Source organism: Dromaius novaehollandiae, chromosome 5, assembly GCF_036370855.1.
Source record: "Dromaius novaehollandiae isolate bDroNov1 chromosome 5, bDroNov1.hap1, whole genome shotgun sequence".
In the NCBI taxonomy this organism is placed as follows: domain Eukaryota; kingdom Metazoa; phylum Chordata; class Aves; order Casuariiformes; family Dromaiidae; genus Dromaius; species Dromaius novaehollandiae.
In genome coordinates, this window is record NC_088102.1 from 18,963,195 (window position 1) to 18,984,890 (window position 21,696).

Consider the following 21,696-nt stretch of genomic DNA (forward strand, 5'->3'; position numbering starts at 1 on the left):
AATCCCTGCAGACCCTGTGCCCCTTTCTGGTGGCCAGCCCTTCTGGATGCCTGTCCAGCTGTGCTCTCACTGCTGCTGCTCCTTGTACCAGCTCAGAGCCAGCACGCCTATGTCCAGCTGTGGCAGCCCTGCGCCTCCCAGTTTCCAGTATAGATGTGCCTTGTCCCAGTCACCACGCGTTGCAGAGTGCTCTGCTGCTGGCTGGCTCTCCGGGAAGAGCTGCCTGCCTTCATGTGTGTGTGGCCAGTACAGGACTCACAGTAATATATGACTCCTCAGGTACTACAGCTCCATCCCTTCCCTTTGCTCTTCTAAATTTGCGGGCAGCTCCTATTGATTTCACCTTTGTGAGTGCTGCGCTATGTCCCCCGCAGCCCACGGCTGGCAATTCTAGTAATTTCACCAAGCTTTCGAACAAGCCCTACAGCTCTGATAACACAATCACTAACCCAGGCCTTCTCCATCAGGGCTGTAATGGCGTTGCATCTTCTCATTCAGCAAATTTCAGAGAAGAAAGCAGCTTTATTAAATCACTTATTTGCCATCTGCACCTCAGACTTCAGAAATAATTTTTCTCATGAAACTGGATAGGCTGGAATGAGATATGACATTAACGTTTGAAGGTTTTTAGCATCATAAAATACGTAACAAGCACTCCAGCCCCCTCCAGCTCAGATATAATGACCAATAAATATTCATCATAGCAAAAAAATCACTTACTTCTCCACACACAACCCCCCTGAAGTTTGCAGAAATATAGCTGGGGGGAAAAAAAAAGAATGGCAGAATTTTGACCCCTCTATCCTCAAATTAAACCTGCCATTGGAGCAAATTACTTATTCTACTTATATAGAGACAGAATTAACTGGCCAGCAGAATTTCTGCTATATGGTTTGCAGCCCTGAGAAACTGATGGAAGGAACTGCTCTGAATAGAACAGTGGTTTTCAAGACCTTCTCCTTCTAAACATTAGTATTATCTTGCCTCTGACACCTTAAAAACTCTTAACAAACTTCAGTTAACCAATTCTCATGTTGCTGAGGTGATGTAGTGCTGCTACTCAGTTATTATTTGTATCTGGGACAACTGTGCTCAGGAATCAAAAAGCACAAGGCCTTGACATTTTAGACCATTCCTGAAAATAAGCATTGTTTACTTGGGGGTCTACTTATTTGCTTATCTCTACAGCAACAGCACCCCCACTCCTCCATAAGGGCTAAGGGGGATAAAGGCTCAGCCTGTTCATTGCTGGATAGGGCTTTTACCTCAAACGGATCAGTAGTCCAAAGCACAAGTGTGGCAAATGAATGTGGCTTCAGTGCTCTTGAGGCAAAATACCTTTGCTGCCTTTGGGGTCAGCTCTGGTGTGAACTGCCAGCCAGTCAAGCTCCCATGGATGTGTGAAGTGGTTGGAGAAGGAGACAGGTGGATTTTGTCCTTGGTCACCAGAAAAGTGACCCTGTAGGGACTCAAGCCAGCTGTGAGAAGTTACAGGAACTCTTCTGGGGGGAAGGGAAGGGATGGGATGGGATGGGACAAAAGCTGAATTAAAGAAAACCAAGTGATTTAGTCTAGATCCTGCACAATGGATTATGATCTAGTTGCTGCTCTCAGTACAAAGCTTGGCCATCGCAGCACATCTCATCCTCTTTGACTGTAGCACTGCTCTACAATGATGATGATATGGTGAGACCCCTTCACGGTCTTTTAGGGAACATGTGCTAAACGTGTTTTCCCCTGCTTTTCGCTAACTCTAAATCTCTTCTTAAAAGTCTACATTCATTGTCATTCATGTGTAAGGCCTCACAAAGGACAACCTAAACAAACACAAACACAAGCGCGCGCGCACACACACACACACGCACACTCCCTTCCCTACACAGAGTGGGTCCCTCTGTAATACAGCTGGGAAAGTGTGATAATCTTCAGGGACATCATATGGCTTTTGATGACCATACATACCCTCTGCTCACAAATCCATCTGCACCAGGATTTGATCAGTCATTCCAAACAGCTGCCTTTTTTATTTCTAATTACCCTTCCAAAGAACTATTTTTTTCTATTCCCAAATGCAAAAGGCCTCCTCCCTTCCAAAATTATAATGGCTAAGGTCTGCAATGAACAATATTTTGTCCTAGTTTTACTAACACATGTCTCTGCACTCTTTAGCAATCTAAGCAGGCAAGCATTTATAACTCTGTGAAGTGAAATTTGCTGCAGTCTCCAATGGGTGGCTTTTAGGTATTGTGTTTTAATGCCTGTATTTCAAGTTATTTTAGAGATCCTCCTGGGTCTCACAAGCTTATATTGCTGATCTCAGAGAGCCATTTATATTTGCTGATGGATGAGTACATATATAGTCCTGCTATCATTTGGAAAAATGCTATAAAATAGATCTTCTCTGGGATACGCAGACTGTTTACACAATGGTGTGGTAAAGGATGTACACTTACAAGCAATGGAGCCAGCCCAAAAATATGCCAGACAAGCTTCATAGCCACACACAGTTCTATGTGTATACCTCTACTCACAGACTGAGACACATGCATGCACACACACGTGTATGTTTTTCAGCCACTGCTGTGTCTAGGTTGGAAAGTCAACAACATAAAACAGCACATAGCAGTTCAGGACAGGAAGTGAAAAGCTACGTTTAGATGAAACTGTAGTGGAGAGGACATAAGCAGAATACTGCTAATCTGATGAGGATGTGCTTATGTTTGTGCCCCCATTCCTATGAACATGGGAACAGGGCTGTCTGCAATGATGAAGAGTTCCCCACTCAAGGGCAGTATTTCCCACGTGCTCTGCCCCCGAGCAATCAACAGGACAGTTGCCTGCTCTGCTACCACCAGCCATCACCACTGCACAGTGTATTCAAAGCACAGGCTGAGGTCAGTGACTCCTAACTTACCTGCGAGCACTGCCAAGATCACAAGATGAGTCACCGTCATTTCAAACATGCTTTTCTGTAAAATGAATTTCAGGAGATATTTCATGTCCAGTCTCTGGATACACCAACCACAGGTCTCCTCGGACAGCACCTCCTTCTTTGTCTTTTTATAGTAATATTCTGATCCTGGTGTAATGCATCTTTGGCACAGGTATTTCACTCCCGAGAAATGCCAAACCCTGGGCCGGGAAGGTTTACCGCTTGACAGCAGGGCATGACAGACAGCACATTTGATGACATTGATTTGTCTCCAGCTGCCTACACAGTTCCTTCCCCACTTTACCCCTGCACCTCACATGTTCTGGATGGAAATTTTCTTTGAGCAGCTCTTTGCATCAGGTCCAAGACCTGCTGAGGCCAGTGGGACTCATTCCACTAATTCCAATAAGTTTAGATTAAGTTATTTTCAAAGGAGGACTCCTGAGGAGAGTTGGGAATGTCTAATTGTTTTCTCAGTTCAAACTCGTAAATGCTGGTATTAGATTTATTTACACCACTGCAGAGACAGATGTGTAACCAGGGCACAAGACTCAATTGATAACAAAAATTTGCAGGCAACAAATTCTAAAACTCCCATTCCAGCAGAAATGATAGGTTTGTTAGGGCACTTACCAGAGTGGTTCTTGCTCTACACAGGAGATGAGATTAGACAGTCAAAACAGCCCCCTCTGAAGCTAAAATCTGTGAATCTGTAAAAGTTGTTCCATTTCCAGACCCGTCCAGTTCCTGGCCTCTTAGACTTTTACAATCATGGCAGGAAACCAGTGTCAATTGTGAGGGTGTTTTTTGTACCAAAAAGACTTGTTACTAAAAAAATTCATTAAAATCATCGCTTCATTAAAGCAGCCTGGTGCCCCAAAGTGAGAACCACTGTAACACATCTCAACTGTCTGAACCAGCCATTATCCCAAATGACTACTTAATATTTGCGTATTGCAGATTAGGTCTTCGTCTCAGCTCTGTCTGCTCTCCTCATTATCTCCTCCATACATTCGCCAGATGTTGGAACGAAGGCATATACCTTTTCATGAAACCGTGGTGATCAGGCTCAATCAGCTCACATTTCTCCAGATGTTTTGTGATCTCATCACTTATTAACGTTCCTAGGAGTTAGCCTGACTCTAGGTTAGACTTACTGGTTATAATTTCTTTGTGGCTCCCCAGCCCATTTTGGGAGAATTTGATTAGACTGATTTCCATCCAGCTCCTAGTTACCCTTCTCCCCACATTTCTTGCTGAGGAGCTATTAGTTTCTGATGCAGATTTCTCTCCAGTGTCTTTATGCCATTTCAGAAGCCTAAGTCAGCATACCCTTCTTATTGGTTTGCTACATGCACATTAGACCCTGCAGTCACTACTAGGGATGGATACTTTTCAAGTTGCTAGGGTACTTCTACGATCATCTGCACTGTCACAGTCCCTGTGCGTGTGAGTAACCCTTTATACATTTAACTAACAACCTGAAGACTCAGGTGGATGAAGGTACAATCTGGGCAATTGCTCGTGCAATTTTTGTGCACACAATTTTAAAATCAGGTCCAAATCCTCCACCAGCAGCTTGCTCCCTGTTACCTTCTTTTGCTTTTGAAAGCTAGCAATTTTATCTAGAAATATTTTAGAGAAATTGGTGCCTAATTCAATGTGACCATAACAGGAAATAAGCTAAGCATCATTTAGCCATGTTTCTAATTCTGTAGTGTGTTGGACGCCACAAGGTATGGATCCTGAAGCATCATTTTGAGGATCTTCAGCAATACTGAGGCATGTAAACAGAGACGTTAAAACAGATTTTTTAAATTCATAAGTTCTTATTTATGAGTGGGAGATAGATTGAAAATATAGACAAGCAGTTAATGAAATAAAAGTCAGATCCAATCTGTTCTCTTACATTGTTCAGATGCTCATAGATTTACGAACAACACATGCATCATGGACACTCATGCTTCAATATTTCTGAAACCACTTGTTTTACAGCCCAAATCTAGGGTCTATGGCTTCTTTACTCTCTCCTGCAACTCTAAACCGAAAGCAAATCTTTGCAAGCATGTGGCTTCTCTCAGCCAGGCTGAGAAAGAGATAAACAGTATAAATCTTTCAGTTTCTCAGTACTTCGTATCTTCACTATCACAAATGCAAGGAATATCTACAAAGCGCAATTACCATACCCTAAGTTCCTCCAGCCAGTCTGTAAGAATTGGATTCTTTCATTTGTCTCTTATGGGTGTGCAGTCTTTGTCCTTTAGCGCTTAACCTTAAGTTGAACTGAGTAATTGTATCTTGGAACAGAGATGACATTGTTCCTCGCTACTGAGTAAACACCTGAGGAAGGCAAAAGCAATGACAGCTACAATGTAGGGGTCTCCCTGTTCCCCGCATCCCATGTGTGCATTTGGGAACAGTGCCAGGGTGAAAGCATAGCTAGTGTGCCTGTCAGCAGCAATTTTACCCTCTTCTTGACCGAGTGTGCTGGAAGTCAAGGAGGACCAGACTAGAAATGCAAATATCCAATGTCTATCCATCTATACAGCTTCTTCTACCACACCCATCACAGACACATCTAAGAGCTTCTACTCATGGGAAACAGGCTGTCTACATGTGTTAGATAGATAAGAAGCACTCACAATACCTAGTATTATATGTTTTTCCAAGGGGGGGGGGGTGACCAAAGGTTTCAGCAGTTATGTCATTTTCCCCTGATTGTTTTCAACAGGAAAAAGAAATGCTCAGCTTCAGCATGGGCTTTACGATATAGCTGAGCCTTGGGTGGATTCCAGCCTGACCCCAGAGTCCCAGCAGCTGGCTGTCCTCCAAATCAAAAACCCATTTTCTCTCCCGCTACCTTTTTTTGGGACTTGATCCTGTAAGGTGCAGTGTCTGTTGGCCAGGAGCCAGAAAAGCCTAGAGCCTTTTCATAACTGAAAGCGCACCTCAAGTCTCCTGGGAGTCTACGGACAGGGTGTGTGCGTTCCTTGGCTAGCTGGAGCTGGAGTGACCATCACCTCACAGGATCAACCCCTTATCCACTTCTCAGCATTTCAGTGGAAACAAAGCAAGCCTCCCAGAAAATACTTGTCATGTTTCCAAAAGCACATAATTCCCTTATTCTGTCGTTCGGCTTAAACTGCAGCTTGCAGTTCATCCTTCTTCTTCCCTAAATAGCTGAGATTCAAGCTAAATAAAGGTAGCGCAGTTTGTTTTCAGCTGGAATGTGTTAGCTAAAGGAAATACTGTACATTACAAGACAACTGTGCTGCTACATTGTGATTATGTAGCTGATAACTCCCCAGCCAGCTTGCAAATACAGCTGAGAGCTCTTTGTTAAGTAGAAAAAGGGACGTGACATTGTTATTAAAAATGAGCATTCACTAAAATTTCAGGACTTACCCTGAGTCATCCCTGGCTCCCTTGTCTCCTGCTGATGTTTTCATCATTACAGCAAACTTTAAGGCACTTTCTGTTTCACAGTGGCTTTAGAGTTCCTTGCTGAAGAAAGCAATTCCGTTCCATCGCTGAGTAGAAATTACGCATCCTTAGGTTTTGCACTGAAGAAGATGATATTTTAAGGGGCAGCAGGGGGAGGATGTTTAAAACCAGCTTCGGGCTCCGTAGTATCGGAGGGCAGCGGACTAAACAAGCACTGAAATGAAAGCAAACTACCAAGAAGGTCTGATTTTAGCCTCTCTTATTTCTACTTCCTGTATTTATATGAACGAGGGATTTCAGGAAGAGGCAGTCTTTGGTGGTCAAGGGTGTGTGTATGTGTATAATAAAGCCATATTTAGTAGTGAAGGCAGGTTAACGTTATTAGAAAGAAGGGCCTGAGACTGTCAGCTTCTAGTTTGTTTCTCTAACTTAAGCAAGTTTGGGGGGAAATTGTTTTGCAGGCTACAGGTATATCAGGAGGCAACAGAGGATGGTGAACTTTGTAATGGATTTTATAAGGCAGCAAGGCAGTAAGTCTCCGTCTGCAAATTCCTGAAGCATGTGTATTTCTATTGCTTGAGTAACTGGAACCAGATGGAGCTTGGAAACCTTTGTATTTACACAGGACCTGAGAAAAGGAAATGTCTAACACTGGCAGAGCACAGCTTTGCAAAAAAGTTCCCAGTTAGTGCAAAAGCTAATGACAAGATTATAGGACTGCTAGTAAAAGAGCAGCTATCCATGCCATAAAGTTTCACTCTCAGAGCATATTTGACATGGAGTTACATAAGTAGTTGAGCAGTGTTTGCTCTACTGGAATCCGACTGAATATAGACCAGCTGTGGATGCTGGGGACTGACAGATGTGCTGTTAGACAGAGCTGGTGGCACTCCTAGTTGGCAGCCCTATTATTCAGGAAATATTTGATGTTGGGAGAATACGTGATGGAAAAAAGAAGGCGGAAATATGGAGAAGAGGCTGAGAAAAGCAGTTGCATGGAACAGAAAGGGAGATGAAGGTAACCTTTTGCCCCCTTTATCTTTGGAAGGAATTTACTAGCTTTCCAGGATATTGGCCAGAAAGTAGACGGTGCCATAAAGCCCACAGTGGAAACGGAAAAGCCTGTGTACTGGCATGTGGGGAAATTAGATCTCAGTGTAGAACACAGAGCCAATTCTGCTGGCACTGACTGAGGACCTCGGGCTTTGTCTGAGCTAGGGAGAGTCAAAGGGACCTTTATGATCATCAAATCACACCTGTGTAACACAGGACAAGCTGTTCCTAAGGGCTTTTTCACCAAGCCCATAACTTCTGTTGGCATTAGAAAATTTCTCTTAAAAAGCCTTTAGAAGGATTTATTTTAGAAATTCAAGAAATTCTGACTCAAAGGCTGCATGATGGAAAATTCATCATTTCTCTAGGTAGGCTTAATTATCAATATTATTAAAATTCACACCTGATTTTTTTGCCTTGACTTGTGTAGTTTAAGTTTTCATCTACTGGATCTCATTATGCTCTTTTCTACTAAATTAGGAAGCTCTTTACTCCAACTCATGTAGGCACTTTCAGAAAATGGTGAAGTCACTCCAGCCCTCTTGGACAAACTAGCCGGCTGAGATTCACTCATGTCTCACTGCAGGCTTGTCAGATCTCAGCTCTGAATTCTTCTGTTGACTCTGGAGTAGAGCTGGTTCTGTGCACAGAGGTCCAAGGAAATATGTGCTCTGTTCACCAGCTCGGCGCATTTGAAATGTACATTGCATGCTGGAATAACAACAGACTCCTGAATGTATCACACAAATTCAACTGTACCCCAGGTTTTCCACTGCAATCTAACGGGAGCCAGCCCCACTCAGGTTTACCCTTGCTTTGCCAGGAAGCAAGTTTGCTGAGAGACAGAAAACCGTAAATATGTGCTGTACTGCCCTGCCCACATGGGAGGGATCTGTGTTCACATAGATATGCAGTGATCCTAAACAGACTTACAAAGAGCTAAGATTTTGGGCATACAGAATATTGATTTTTCACCAAGTGTTAGGCATTTCCAAAAAAAGTTGTTAGAGAAGAAGAAACATAAGGACTAGAACTGTTAAAAACATACAGGAAAAAACAGCAAAAATACAGAATAAAATACAAACATCCAATATTGTGGTGGTCACTTTCATGTGATTTGAGAGAAACCCTTTTTTTGTTGTTTCTCATGAAATCTTTCACTCTATTTGCAATTTAAAGAATGTACATTGTTTCAAAAATGCAAAGCTTTGAAATCAGTTTTGTTAAAGATATTGACTAAAATTTCATGAAAAAGTCTAATTTTTTTCTGAAAAATATTTAGTATTTCTGCAAAATGGTTAAATGTTTCTGTAAAATATTTAAAATGTGAAAATAAAGACAAATTTTAACAAATGATATTTTGTCAGAGCTTTGTTGGATTTTTTTTTTAAGCCAGAGATCTGACAGGATTGGAATGTGACACTGTGTTCTAGTATCAGGCTGTAGAAGTAAACAGATTTTACAAAAGTTAAATGACAAAGTAATATCCAGACACTGCAAAGTGCTGGTTCTCTGTGACATATCCAAGCTGAACAGGTTTTAGAGAATGAACTGAATTTTCCAACAATTTGGGGCTATTCAGATGTGGTATATTTTACAAGCTCATTTCTAGCCTAAAAATTGCTTCAATTCCTCTGTGTGTGTGTGTGTGTGTGTGTGTGTGTGTGTGTGCGCGCGCACATGTGCAAATGTGTATGTATGGGGATAGAGAGAATTCTTGTCTTTCCTAGGACTGATTCACCCTTTTCAGCTTAAACCACAGCATTTTGCAGCCCTTTTTTGTATTTTTTTATGCAGCTGAGTTGGAAAGGTTTAAAAATGGCTTATGGGGAAACCCTTAAGTACAACAAGCACTTTGTCTATAATAAGGTGCTTTCAACATATGCAGATTATACAACAGTTCTGCCTTTCATATAGTAGGAAGCAACAGCATCTGTAATATGGTATAAGATAAAAGCCTGCAGGAATTGTCATGCCTATTGTGTCACTAATCCATGGATTATGGGCCTTTACAGAGCCTATTACATAACAGATCCTGATGGCTCATCATGCCAAACCTATGGGGTATTAAAAGAATGGTTGCTTTCTACATTCAGATTATTTTTTAAAATTAATTCTGTGTGTACAAAAGAATTCTTTTCTTTCCCAAGCTTCAAAAAGTTAGTCTAGCATGTGCCAAAAAGACTGAACCCCTCCACAAAAGCCAAAGAATGCAGTATATTCTTTCTGTTCGCTTCACAAGGTTAAGAAAAATAAGGTCAAGCTTAGTTTTAACTACTATCTCTTTGCAGACTAGGAGTATTAATGGGGAGAAGACTAATGAACTTGTGAATAAACCAGCACATGAGACTAAGCAAATTCTTAGTTCCTCTGATTCAAAGAATTGCATTTATAAGCTTTTCTTCAACCTAGAACAGACTGCACCAGGGGCTATGTACCTATACAAGAAGTCATCTTAGGCCCTGAGATGGATTAGAGGGATGTTGAGAATGGGCGCTCCAGCATGGAGAGAGGATGTTCTTTCTCTTCACAGTATCTCCAGGCAACTGGAGCCTAGGCAACTGGGAAAGGAAAGTAGCCATGCAGATGGCTACTTAGACCTTGCTTCCATTCCCTTTAATCAGCATGCAGTACTCAGTGTGAACCTGCTGGATGTCACTATACCATGGAACAAAGCAGCCACCTGTGACCAAAACTGTGACCAGGTGTTCTGAACTGGTGCAGAGTGGCACAACAGACCGTGCTTTCAGGAAACCAAACATTTCTAGCCCCAAAAGAGCAAATCAGGATTACAGAATTGCTGTGAATCACTCTGACACAGTTACTCACCCCAAATACCGACTTGATCCAGCTGGTATCTTCTTGAAAAGATGAAAATGTGGGCTTTTTGTCATTTAGTTCAGCAGCGTCCCGATTCCACCAAGAAAGTGCAGGCACATATCCTAGTAGGGTCCTGAAATTTTAGATTTTCAACAACACATATGAGAATACTTCACACGCTCTCATCATCAGAGAAAAATACAGCAAACACTGTAGTTTTTCTTATATGTTTTATTGACAGTGTACATATGTTGATATCTAGTGCATTACAATACTGACTGCTATAATTTTTTATAAATGTTTAGTTCATTTTAGCTATTTTTTAAAATTTTCACAATAAAAATAATCAAATAACATGCCAACAGTTTTTAACAAATTATCACGTTAAATCCATTTGGATTTCATGACATATGTATCTGTTCAAAGGACCCCATATCACAGAGCATTCACAGTGCATAAGGTCACAGTCATTGAAAAAATAAATAACATGATAAATAGATTTGTGTTATTTACAGTTTACAAACTCATCCCTTTCTGTTTTCAAAGTAAGCAGTTCTAGAAAGTTTTAATAATATTTAAAGAGGTACTGCACTTCTCAAGGGTGCATTGCAAACGCCTGCAAGTATGAAACAAAGGAAACTTTAAAAGGTTCTGAAGTTATTTCAGTGATCGTAAATGATTTCAAATACTTGCTTGCAACAGAAGAGACAGTGGGAGCCAAATTCTACTCTCGGTTCCATTGATGTAAATTTGTGCCAGTGACCAGGACATTGATGAGCACTGGCACCACTCCCAAGAACATGAAGGCAAGAATTTGGTCACAACTTTGCTGCAGAGATTCAGCCATCTGGAACATAGACACTATTGGGCTAGCAGATTTACAAGTGTTCTGTGCATATGCAACTAGTATTTGAATAAAGGCCATAATCTTGCTGCAAAAACCCTCTGAAAAGATGTATCTCAGTGGGTATTAGTCTTTCCAGAGACTTTGCCTGTCCAGTTTTGATGTATTCTGACACCTTCAGATTTTGTCACAATTCCCTATTGCTATACATTAACCTTCCCACTTGCCTTTCAAGCTTATCAAGATCACCTCAAAGATAAGAGAGCGACGATTACATACATTCTGGGGGCAAGAAAAATAGGAAAAAAATGGGATTAATATCATACTGGTAATTGCCTTTAAGGAAATACTAAAATGACATTAATTTCCTATAGTCATTCGTTTCTTCCAGACAGTGCATTGTATATCAGAAGTACGGTAGCAAGCAGAGCATGTGATACACAAATTGCCACAACCATTACACATCTCAGTCTGTGGAGAAGGAGCTACGTGTATCTCAGATGTCAGAACACAGATGAGTAGGATCTCACAACTTTCTCTGGGGAAAAAATATCAGAACCCCACACAGAGGTGCTCTGTGTTCTGCTACTGTGTGGAAGTACGAAAATGTACACTCAAGTTATTCACAAGGAGATTTTTAAACATGTGCATGCTAGGAAAGAAACTGGAATGCACCTGTCATTTGAATGACAACATTCTTCTCTTCAGCAAAACGTTGATCACGTGCATACAGTTTTCAAAATAATTCATATGAATAATAAAGCTGCAAGTGGGATTAGTACAGAATTGCTGGGACTAAATGCTGTCATTAACCTGTAACCACCATATACATCTCAGCATCCAAAAAAACTTGAAAAATCTAGAGTTCAGACCCCCAAAAATAAAAAGGAAAATGTGTAGTAAGTGCAAGAGTGCAGAGATTTTCTTTTGAATGCTTAAACACAAATAACTGAAGGATCTGAAGCTTGTAACAATAGAACATTATGCCCCAAAGTGCTGCATTTTAATTAGCAAGAATCTTTGGTTTCACCTGGCTATCAATGTTATTTAGTGTCTGTTTCATGTTATATTAGAAAGTCTGATCTTTCCTTGGCATGAATAATCAGGCAGTATTCACATGACCAAAATCACTCTATCAAAAACATCTAACTGTAGTAGACAAATAAATGGCATTACAATTGCAAGAAAACCAAGAATGGAAGACAGCAAAACTCATGAGAGAATTCTGCAACTAGAGCAAAAACATAATAGAAACAAGTGTGTGTAATTAACGCACAGTCACAAAGGGATTCAAAGACAGAATAAAATCTTCTCTATAATTGCTATATCAGAATTAGACTAGGAATAATCTTTTCCATGTTCTTTACATGTTGACAGAATGTTTACAAACATAATCTAAAATCAGGAACTAATTACGTGTTTGTCGCAACTGCAGGAAGCATATAAAAACAAAATAAAATTGGCACACCAATGACTGAGCCAGGAGAAAGATGGTTGACTCTGCTGCATCTGTAGGGAAGACTTCAGCTGTTCTTCTAGGCTGGACCGCAACCTAGAGAGCAGCCCTTAGATCATCAAATGGTCATGAAGATAAGCACAACTCTAGCTTTCCAGATTTAGGTTTAGACATGTAGATACTCAGCCTGGAATGCTTACTCAGGCAATACTCTCCATGAACAAGTGGGATTCAGAGTACCTGGCGTGGGACTGCTATCACACAACTTTATAATGCAGTGTAAGTGTTATGGTCTATAAATGGAATTGGACACCACTGAACTCAATGGAAAAACTCCCACTGGATTACTACAGACAGGATTTCATCCGGCAGGTCTACATGGGACTGTATTACTCTGATGGAATTGTAGCAGAAAAGACCTCTCACGAAGCTCTTCTTGGCCTGCTGTAATTCAGTTTTCATCCTGCTTGTGTGCCTGGGCAGGTACACAGTTTTGAAGTTGTCTCTGAGACAAGGAACCAGTTCTCCTGTTATTAACAACACTGCAAATCTGAAATGATAACAGCAGAGCAGAAGTCCATAGACTCTAGCCAAGCCTTTTTGTTTGAGGAAGAAATACAATGTTTAGACTACAGAACCAATAATATACGAAAGAATCCAAACATGATACAAGACCCAGAGAACACGCTCAGCTGTCACCTTAAGACACAATCCAGCAAGGCACTTGGATACACGCTTAGCTTTAAGCATGCAATGAATCCTACTAAAGTTAAGCTTTGCTGGATATGGGATGTCTTTTTCTGAGTTTTATTACTTTTCAGTGTTAGCATACTGGCAATTTTCAGACCACAGTAACAGTTTTCCCTCTCACATCCACCAGCTTTCTTTTCACTCTTGAGCTGAACATTAACTTACACAACATTGTGACATATATTCCAAACTCAGCCAGCTAATTTTTGCAATGGTTAGCAGAACAAAACGGCTACAAAATTTTACAGACACAATCTGAACAGATGAAATATAAAACTGTACTAATTTCAGGGAGCCAAGCACAAATCGCTGCTTTTCTTGCTTGGAAAATTGCAAAATTTGTGGTGGTTTCCTGATCATATGAGCAATTTTTTTGCACACGTGAAAGGCACTAGTCCGCTGTTACTCAGCAATATCTTCCTGAATTACTGACACATTCTGAAGCAGGTGTACCTGACATATAAAAATCTGTCACTCAGATCTTTCCCACACCAATTTTTCTGCATGGCTTGGTCTATAACTGTCATCTTTATTTATTTTAGCATATGGATAAAGTCTATATAGGGACTCCTCAGCATAAACTACTTCATATTATTTTGTGTCATCAAGGCCCTGATATAGTGTCCAATAATTCTTTGGCAAACAACATATCCCTAGTCATATGGTGCTGTTAGAGGAAAATCCTATTAACATTATAAATAATGATAAGCATGGCAGGATATCTGTATCATAACAGAAGGTGCATGTGACACTGCCTCAGGAGACGCAGCATTAGAATTCAATATAAATTTTCCTGAAGTGGATCTGCATTTCAGTGAGGACTAAGAGATGACAGGACCAGTCATGACATTTAAGGTCAGTATTATCTTGTGGGATTGTCTCTGGTGACGACAGAACACACTGGTTTTCTGGTGCAGCTGATATTTCAACCATAAAAATGGTATCAATTTAGGCAGAACAATTTGAAATGATGTCTCAAGGATTCATGCCATTAGCAAGCAATTTCATGCATGTTTGGGCAAGAGAACAGCTGCTATGGAACAAATTGGTGCCCCTACTCTTTTAAAGTTGGCTGGCTCAGAAATATGAAGGTACAGTACAATTTGCTGGGTCTGGCACTGTAAAAACTGATGCCCTCACCACTGTCAACTCAGCCGATCACTAGGCATTCAAAACTAGATTTTGGAACTACTCTTTTGTAGTATAAAGACATCCAGGCAGCCTGTACTGTGCATAGAAGAGGAAATGTTTGCTTGGAGGCAGCTAGTTCTCCAAGACCATGGAAAAGCAGAACCTAGGAAGAATCCATTTAACTCAACTTCCACCTCTACTCTTTTCATACCTAAGCCATCACGAAAGTATCAGCAGCAAACCATCCTCCTAAAAGGTAGCAGGGAAGAGAGTGAGACTAGAGAAGAATGCTCCTACAGTGTGTAGCAGTGTGCTGCATCTTTGCAGCCCTTCTGCAACAGAACACTCATGAAGATGAATATGAATTCAACCTCTCCTGCTTTACACGGTGGCAAAAATGTCTTGAATGCCAGGAAAGAGGTCATCTGCATACTTGAGGACAAATAAATCTACTGTCATGTTTGCCTAGTCAATAAAGCATTTTAATAGCGAAAGATTTGTTGCCATCGTTAGGACCGATTAACTATCTAATTAAGGTGAAAATCCCAAACTTTAATTGGGTACTAATACTGACATCTGTAACAAGTGTGAAGCAAATATCACATATGTTGCCCTTTTTTCCTTAGGATTATTTTGAAAGAATCCAATGCCTATTAAAATTCAACAGCAAAATACACTCCTTAATTTGTACCAAAATAATTTTTAAAATAGCCTTAACTGTAAACACATTGCCTGGTGTAAACATTGTTCTACATGTGAGCTGGTTGAAAGGAATTATTTGTCATATATGGCAAAATAAAGAACTTTCTGAGTTAGTGCTTGTCTACTGAAGTTTTAAAGTATATTCTCATTGATGCAATAATGGGAATTTTTATATATATAGACTAAAGTGCAAAATATTAATATATTTAAAAATGCATCAACTTTCAGTTGATAGATTTGCTTTATAAACATTAAAAAATTAAAAAAAATCTATGTATAAAGTCAACTGTGCTTCTTTAGAAACTTTATGTGCTTTCATTCATATACAACTTTAATATATTTTTAAAGTTTAGTAGAGGTTTGAAAATATGCTGATTTCTCAATCATATGAATCTAAATGATAAGACTACTACAACATGGAATGTTACCCATTATTCTTAATACTCTGGGCCAGATCTTGCTGTCCATCCAGAGTAATTCCTTTTGTCAGATTTATGCTGGTGGAAAGGATATCAAAACCTGGCTCTGCTAAGGGTTAAAAAAAGAAGCGTATCATGCTTTAAAACTTGCATGCAATCAAATCAAGGACCAGATTCTCTTGATAGACTTGCTTTTGTCCTAGCTGTTTCTTATCTGCTCTGCTTAGTGTCAGACACCCATCTTCATTAAGCTTCCAGGAATAAATGAAAAATGGAAAAGAATACACTAGTTTCTTGATTAATACATTAATGATTAAATAAGCTCCTTTCCCCCAACAATCAAATCAAATCATATCCAGGGTGAATATTATTGTCAGAAAGCCTGGATAGTGTTAAGATACTATTCTCAGATGATAACAATAACTGATAGTTACTGAGCACCCAGCTGGATTTTATTTGATTAGTTTCTTCTAAATTTACAAAGTGGACTTAGTAGGGCCATTGCAAAATTCTTCTCACGGTGTAATATTCCACAAATATAAGTTTATATTTATGTATACAGCATTCTTGTTAATGATAAAACATAGTTTTCAAGTATGAATCTCTGCATGAAATTCTCTTCTTCAATATTCAGATACTCTTACTTTTAGTGTGCATCATCAAAAGTGATACAACATCAACCATTTCCTCTTCTTTCTCTGCAATGTTTTTCATGTTCATTGAAAATTCGGTGTGATAAATAGTCAACATTCCCATCAAAAACTGTCTGTGCAGCTCCTCTATAAGCAGAGCACTTGAAGGGGGAAATGATGTCCTCAACAGTGCATGCCATGATATGTGCCTTGGACTTTCTGGTCCTGTAGTTGAGATATTTCGACCGAGCGAAGAAAAGTTCTGAACTTGCCTCTTTTTCTTCCATGGACAGTAACTGTCAAAAACAAAAGAACTATAAAGATTTTTCTCCAGTCCTCTTATTAACCTTGGTGTTTGATTGTCTGCAAGAGAATGAAAACCACAACAGTATGTCCCAGAAATGGGACATATGAGAGTTCTGCATGAGATCCACACAGCTGTATGACTGAGCAGCAATATCCAAAGAGGAGGAAAATGCTTTGGTTGCCTCGAGTGAGCATGTTAAAAGAAAGATACGTTTTCCTTCCACACAGGTAAAAGTGCTTGTTAGCTGATGAAGCAGGAATGACACTCAAATCATTGACAGAGACACGGTAGAAATGTCAAAAGTCTCCTGTCATTTACAGCACATGTAATCAAAAGAATCTCAGTCTCTCTCCTTACTGTGGTTTAAAGTTCTTCTCGGCACATTGGAAAGTTGACAAAAGTGAAGACATTAAACTCTATCAATATAGAGAAACACAAGAAAATAGCATAAAGAAACAATACGTAGATGCCTAATTTCCTGTCCAGCTTCCACTTATTTACATGGATTCCAATCACCTGCAAGCAAACAAAGTGTTAGTTATTTAAGCTCCAAAGGAGACTTTTGGAAACCACCATTACAAGCTAAAAAATAGTGTCTTTTGAATTAGAGATCTCTAACCAAGATAAATATATATTCTTGGTAATTTTATAGATGAAAAGGCAGCGTATGTTTTTCAGATCAACCAAAGGAATGTAAAAGCCCATCCAATAACTCAAACATTCGCCTGACTCTCAGCTGTGCTAAGATCCTTTAACAAAATATTAAATGAACCCACTTCAAGGCCCCTTCCCAAGTTCTTCGTTTAACTGAGAAACAGGCTCCTAGGTGCTCAGTTTCAGTATGTGCTGCATTTTCAATACATGGGCCACAGCAGCATCTGTTCATTGTTTCAGTATTAACTAAATTAATGCATTGAAGGCCTCTCCCTCCAGTGCTCCCTCAGATCTTTTATGACCCAGTAGTATACCAGCACCTAATGTTCATTCTTTCAACAGCTTCAGAAGAGCTGGAGCTGAGCAAATCATTAAAGAAAGCAGAACTAAGGGGAGTTACAAACTATAGGTAGCAAAGCAGTGAAATTCACACAAGGCTCCTATTTCCAGTGGTGTGGAGTAACTGAATTATTATTTCAGTCTTGCTCAAAAGTCTCTGTTGAGGTTTGCTGGGGAGGGGTAGGGCAGAGCATTCAACAGTACAAATGAGAGAATAATAGATGCTTTGAACGCAGCTGATATGGCTTATGCTATGAGAAAGGTCTTTTTAGAAAACCTTGAACAGCTAGCATAATATTATCTACATAATCCCCCTATGTTTTCCAAAGTGCTGGTTACTAATATGCATGCAATGACATCAGATACAAATGTCCAAAGAGTATCTTTGCTGTTTCACAAGCATTGTGCAGTATAGCAGAATGGGGGATAGGACAGGAAAGGAACAGGCTCCCACAGCTTATACATTAGATGCATTAAGAAGTTAGTGGCATAGTGAACAGCCTTGCTCATTCTACCACTTAAAATCGTGCAGAGGTGATGTGGAGCTTTGTAAGACCTAGCCATGCAACAGTGTGAAATCTCCCGTGATGATCACCTCCTCTACAGAGTCTCCACAGGCAGTTGGCAAAAAGATGCAAGTGTAAGTGGGTATTTATACCTTTGGGATTTGATTCTTCCCACAGTGGGTTCCCTGGGAGTCAGCAGGATCAGATCCTAAGTACCAGCAAAATTCACTTTTGAAACAGAATTATTGTTTCACCTTAACAAGTCATGTGTTACAAGGATAAGAGCCTTACGCTGAGCAACACTTAGCATGCTTATTCAAAGTGCTGAGGTTCACAGTCCTCATAGACTAGTCTTCATTAAGGGGTTTGGCTAGAGCACGTTGTTATTCCACGCTGGCCCTGGAAACCAGATGCAGAAGCTAAGGGGGATGAAGTGTACCTGGGTGTTGTCTCAGCATAAAGTAGAGACAGGCCTAGGAGATGCAGCTGGACACAGGAGCATAGAAGTACTAGTGGATCCCATAATTTCAACACTGCCATTGAAATCAAAGGGAGCTATAAGCATCCAACATCTCTGCTGCACCAAGTGCCAGATTTCAGTCCTCAGTGAGGACAATGACAGCTCTTCTACTCATGGTATTGCTAGAGGGATTGTATTTTCTAAGAATCAATGCTTTGGGGATAAGAACTTCCAATGTGTCCTTCTATAATACACCAAGTAAATAGCTAATAATTATTCTATACTTTGAATACTCCAAAGAGTTACATCTGGAAGCACACAAATACTTACTGTAAGTGCCACTGATCCTAGCAGAAGTGCAACTGAATAGACCAATCCTTTACTGTTTATCTTAACCTGTGGGAATTAGATAGAGAAGAGATCTTTAAAATGTTCAGTATATAATAATTGTGCTTTGGAGTTCACAAACCAATTTATTGATTTATGGTAGTCTACATCCTGTTTTGAATAGTGATTGACTTGCCCATTTTAAACTATGCAAATCCATGACAAATTTATCATAATGGAGAATGGGATGGTTAAAGAATCAAAACAAATGTGCAAGTTGTCCCACCTCTATAAAAACATGTGCATTCATAGTGAATTTTTAGTTTAAAGATCCTCAGTAGAAATACACAATATTCTTATCTTACAGACAAAAATACTAAGGCACAGGGAGACAGACAGATGTGCCTGAAGCTGTACAGAGAGGAAATGACAGAGCCAAAAACAGACATCCATGGCCCTATTTTCCTGCTATACCACATAATGTATTCCAACTGATGACAATGGGAATTAACTGCATCTTGGGGAAGGAAAATTGCTCCTGTAACTCCTGGTTCCCTGACCAAGAAATAACATCTTATTTAGCAACCAAAATGTGCTCAGGAGATTTTTTTAATTTGCATGCTTTCTTTTTAGGGTATGTTGTTTTAAACAAAAAAAAGGGGTGCAGTAAAAATACGCCCAGTATACATACAGATGATCCATAATTAACCACCATGGTCTGCAAACCCCATGGAACTCCAAGGCCCACCAGAATGTCAAAGACGTTGCTCCCTATTGTGTTGGATACTGCCATGTCACCGAGGCCTGCAGAGAGAAAAAACAACTCTCAGTTAAAAACAAATGTATACTCCATGTATTAAAGGAAATTAAAGGGGAATGATATGCATTGACCCAAACCCTCTTGGACTGGCCAGGGTATCTGAGGTAGGGAGATGATTTCCATAATCTTTGCATGACTTTTGAAAACAGTGTGCAAAATTTGCTCCCTCTAGCTACATCTTCCTTGTGGCTTGGATAGCCTTTACTGGGTGAATGGTAGTCGTTCAGCATCTGAGCTCAATTCAGATTCAAAAAAGAAGTTGATACAGTTGTTCTAGACAGTCTGCAGCCACAGAGAACATGGAGACTGTCTGTTGGTTTTAGTCTGTGGATACCTGGCATTTAGTTCACGTCAACGACAAAAGGTGATCCTGAAAAGAACTAACCTAGATAGGAGTCAAAGATACTAAGCACTTCTGTGGGGTCAGGGCCTAATCAGCAATGATTCATTCTAGGAACAATAAAGTGCTACAGAAAATAAAAAAAAGAGTGAATGGTGCTGAAGTCACTAGGCATTACTGAATGTCTGTTCCTCATGCTCATCCCTGGCTGGCCTCTCATTCTACACTAACATCAGTGGAAGTAGGGGAGGCAAAAGAATTCTTCTCTGCCTTTGCTAATTTTCCTTGGGCACAGGCCTAACTAATCAATCTCTTCCACAAAACACTTACTAGGAAGGAAAAGGAGCTCAGATGCAAATGGGACATGCCCTGCAAATACTTTTGAGAGTACACAGACACTGTTGGTCACAAGTACAGTCTCTGCATGGGGGGAGATACTGAGAGAAAGGTTATGCTTCAGATCCATATTATGGCAGTATCATTCTCTACTCTTTAGATACTTGTCTGTAATCTGTCTTGTAATTGTCTGTCTTGTAACCAAGTGTTACAAAAGCCCTGCACTGTCCTTGAGAGATAGGGGCTGCTTTTTGCCAAGCTTGCCTTCACTTTTGGAAGAAACAATACCTACAGTAGTTTGCCTAATACTAAAGAGGAATTAATTTAAAGAAGCAGTCTGTTCATTTTAAAATGTGACAAGTTTTCCTTCTATTCTTCCAAAAATCTTTTCACTTTAATACTACATATGGAAAATTAATTTAGTAGGAAGGTAGTTCCATAAGAATCCTGAATACTTTTGTTCTGCTTTTTGTGAGATTTTCCTTCACACAACAAATAACATAATCTGGAAAATTAATTATTTTAAATACATAATCCTTTTTAATCAAGCAATCAATCCCCTTCTGAAGAAGAGATTATGTCTAAAGTGTGACTCTCAGAAATGATACGTATTATTTCATAGTGTTATTCCTATCTCATACTGCAAGGATGGCACTTTCGGGTAGTTAATTTATGACTTCGGAACCCTTGCTGTTTGCTCACTGATGTGTCATGGAGAGCTCATTATCTGAAAAAAAAGTCTAGGGGAATTAGAATAGTAGACAAGACTACAATCAGAGCCTGTTCTCTTCTACTGAAGTACAAGACAGCACACTGTCAGGTTTAATGTTTTTCAACTGCAACAGGAAAGGATGTGGCTAGAGATATTTCTCAAGCAAAAAAGGAAATGTAAAAAAACTTAATCAAAAGTTAAAGATACATAAGAAGTATTTGGCAATTTCAGTTAGAAAGTTGATGAGGACATTGCAGACATCTATCTAAAACTCTTTCCAGTACCTCTATTCATATATGCCAAAGGGAAAGAGGTCTGCATTTGGATGAGAAGTATGCTTGGAGCAAGTTCACTTCTGCCAGATCCTCTTAAGCCACTTCACTTCCCTGGGCTCAAGAGGTCTTTTGAAAATCAGTACAAGTTTTACATGGACATGTGCTGATCAGCATATATTCTTCAGCGTGTTTTTTTAATAGCTGATATTCCAGTTTTGCCTACTACTTACATCTTTTTACCCTGAGTGATACATACCATGCATGGAATATCTGAGTGTTGAATGACATAGAATGCTAGGCTGTGCCCAGTCCCATAAAGCAAAAGATAACAGGACAGGGATCACCTTTTGGTTCACAATACAGTGAAATAAAAACCGAACAATAAATTTGCATGGAGAATTCGCGTGTATGGAAAAAACAAATCACAGAAAAGGTAC

At 39.8% G+C, this 21,696-nt stretch overlaps 2 protein-coding genes across 7 annotated transcripts in view; both read right to left on the minus strand.

The window, feature by feature from the left end:
• The window catches only part of RIN3 (Ras and Rab interactor 3), a 73,600-nt gene extending 66,700 nt beyond the window's left edge, over positions 1–6,900 (minus strand). The window contains exon 1 of one of the 2 annotated variants that reach the window (XM_064512160.1): positions 6,338–6,900. In XM_064512160.1, coding sequence (XP_064368230.1) covers positions 6,338–6,384 — 47 coding nt within the window. In that variant the 5' untranslated portion in view covers positions 6,385–6,900. The remainder of the gene's footprint in view (positions 1–6,337) is intronic. The other variant, XM_064512161.1, reaches the window with a different exon arrangement.
• Positions 6,901–10,464: 3,564 nt separating this feature from the next.
• SLC24A4 (solute carrier family 24 member 4) overlaps positions 10,465–21,696 on the minus strand; it is a 94,786-nt gene continuing 83,554 nt past the window's right edge. For 4 of the 5 annotated variants that reach the window (XM_064512162.1, XM_026111934.2, XM_064512164.1 and 1 more), the window contains 3 exons: positions 19,468–19,580; positions 18,780–18,845; positions 10,465–17,006 (listed from right to left, as the gene is read on the minus strand). In XM_064512162.1, the coding sequence (XP_064368232.1) occupies positions 16,854–17,006; positions 18,780–18,845; positions 19,468–19,580 (332 nt within the window). In that variant the 3' untranslated portion in view covers positions 10,465–16,853. Of the gene's footprint in view, positions 17,007–18,141; positions 18,198–18,779; positions 18,846–19,467; positions 19,581–21,696 lie in introns of all 5 variants that reach the window. The other variant, XM_064512163.1, reaches the window with a different exon arrangement.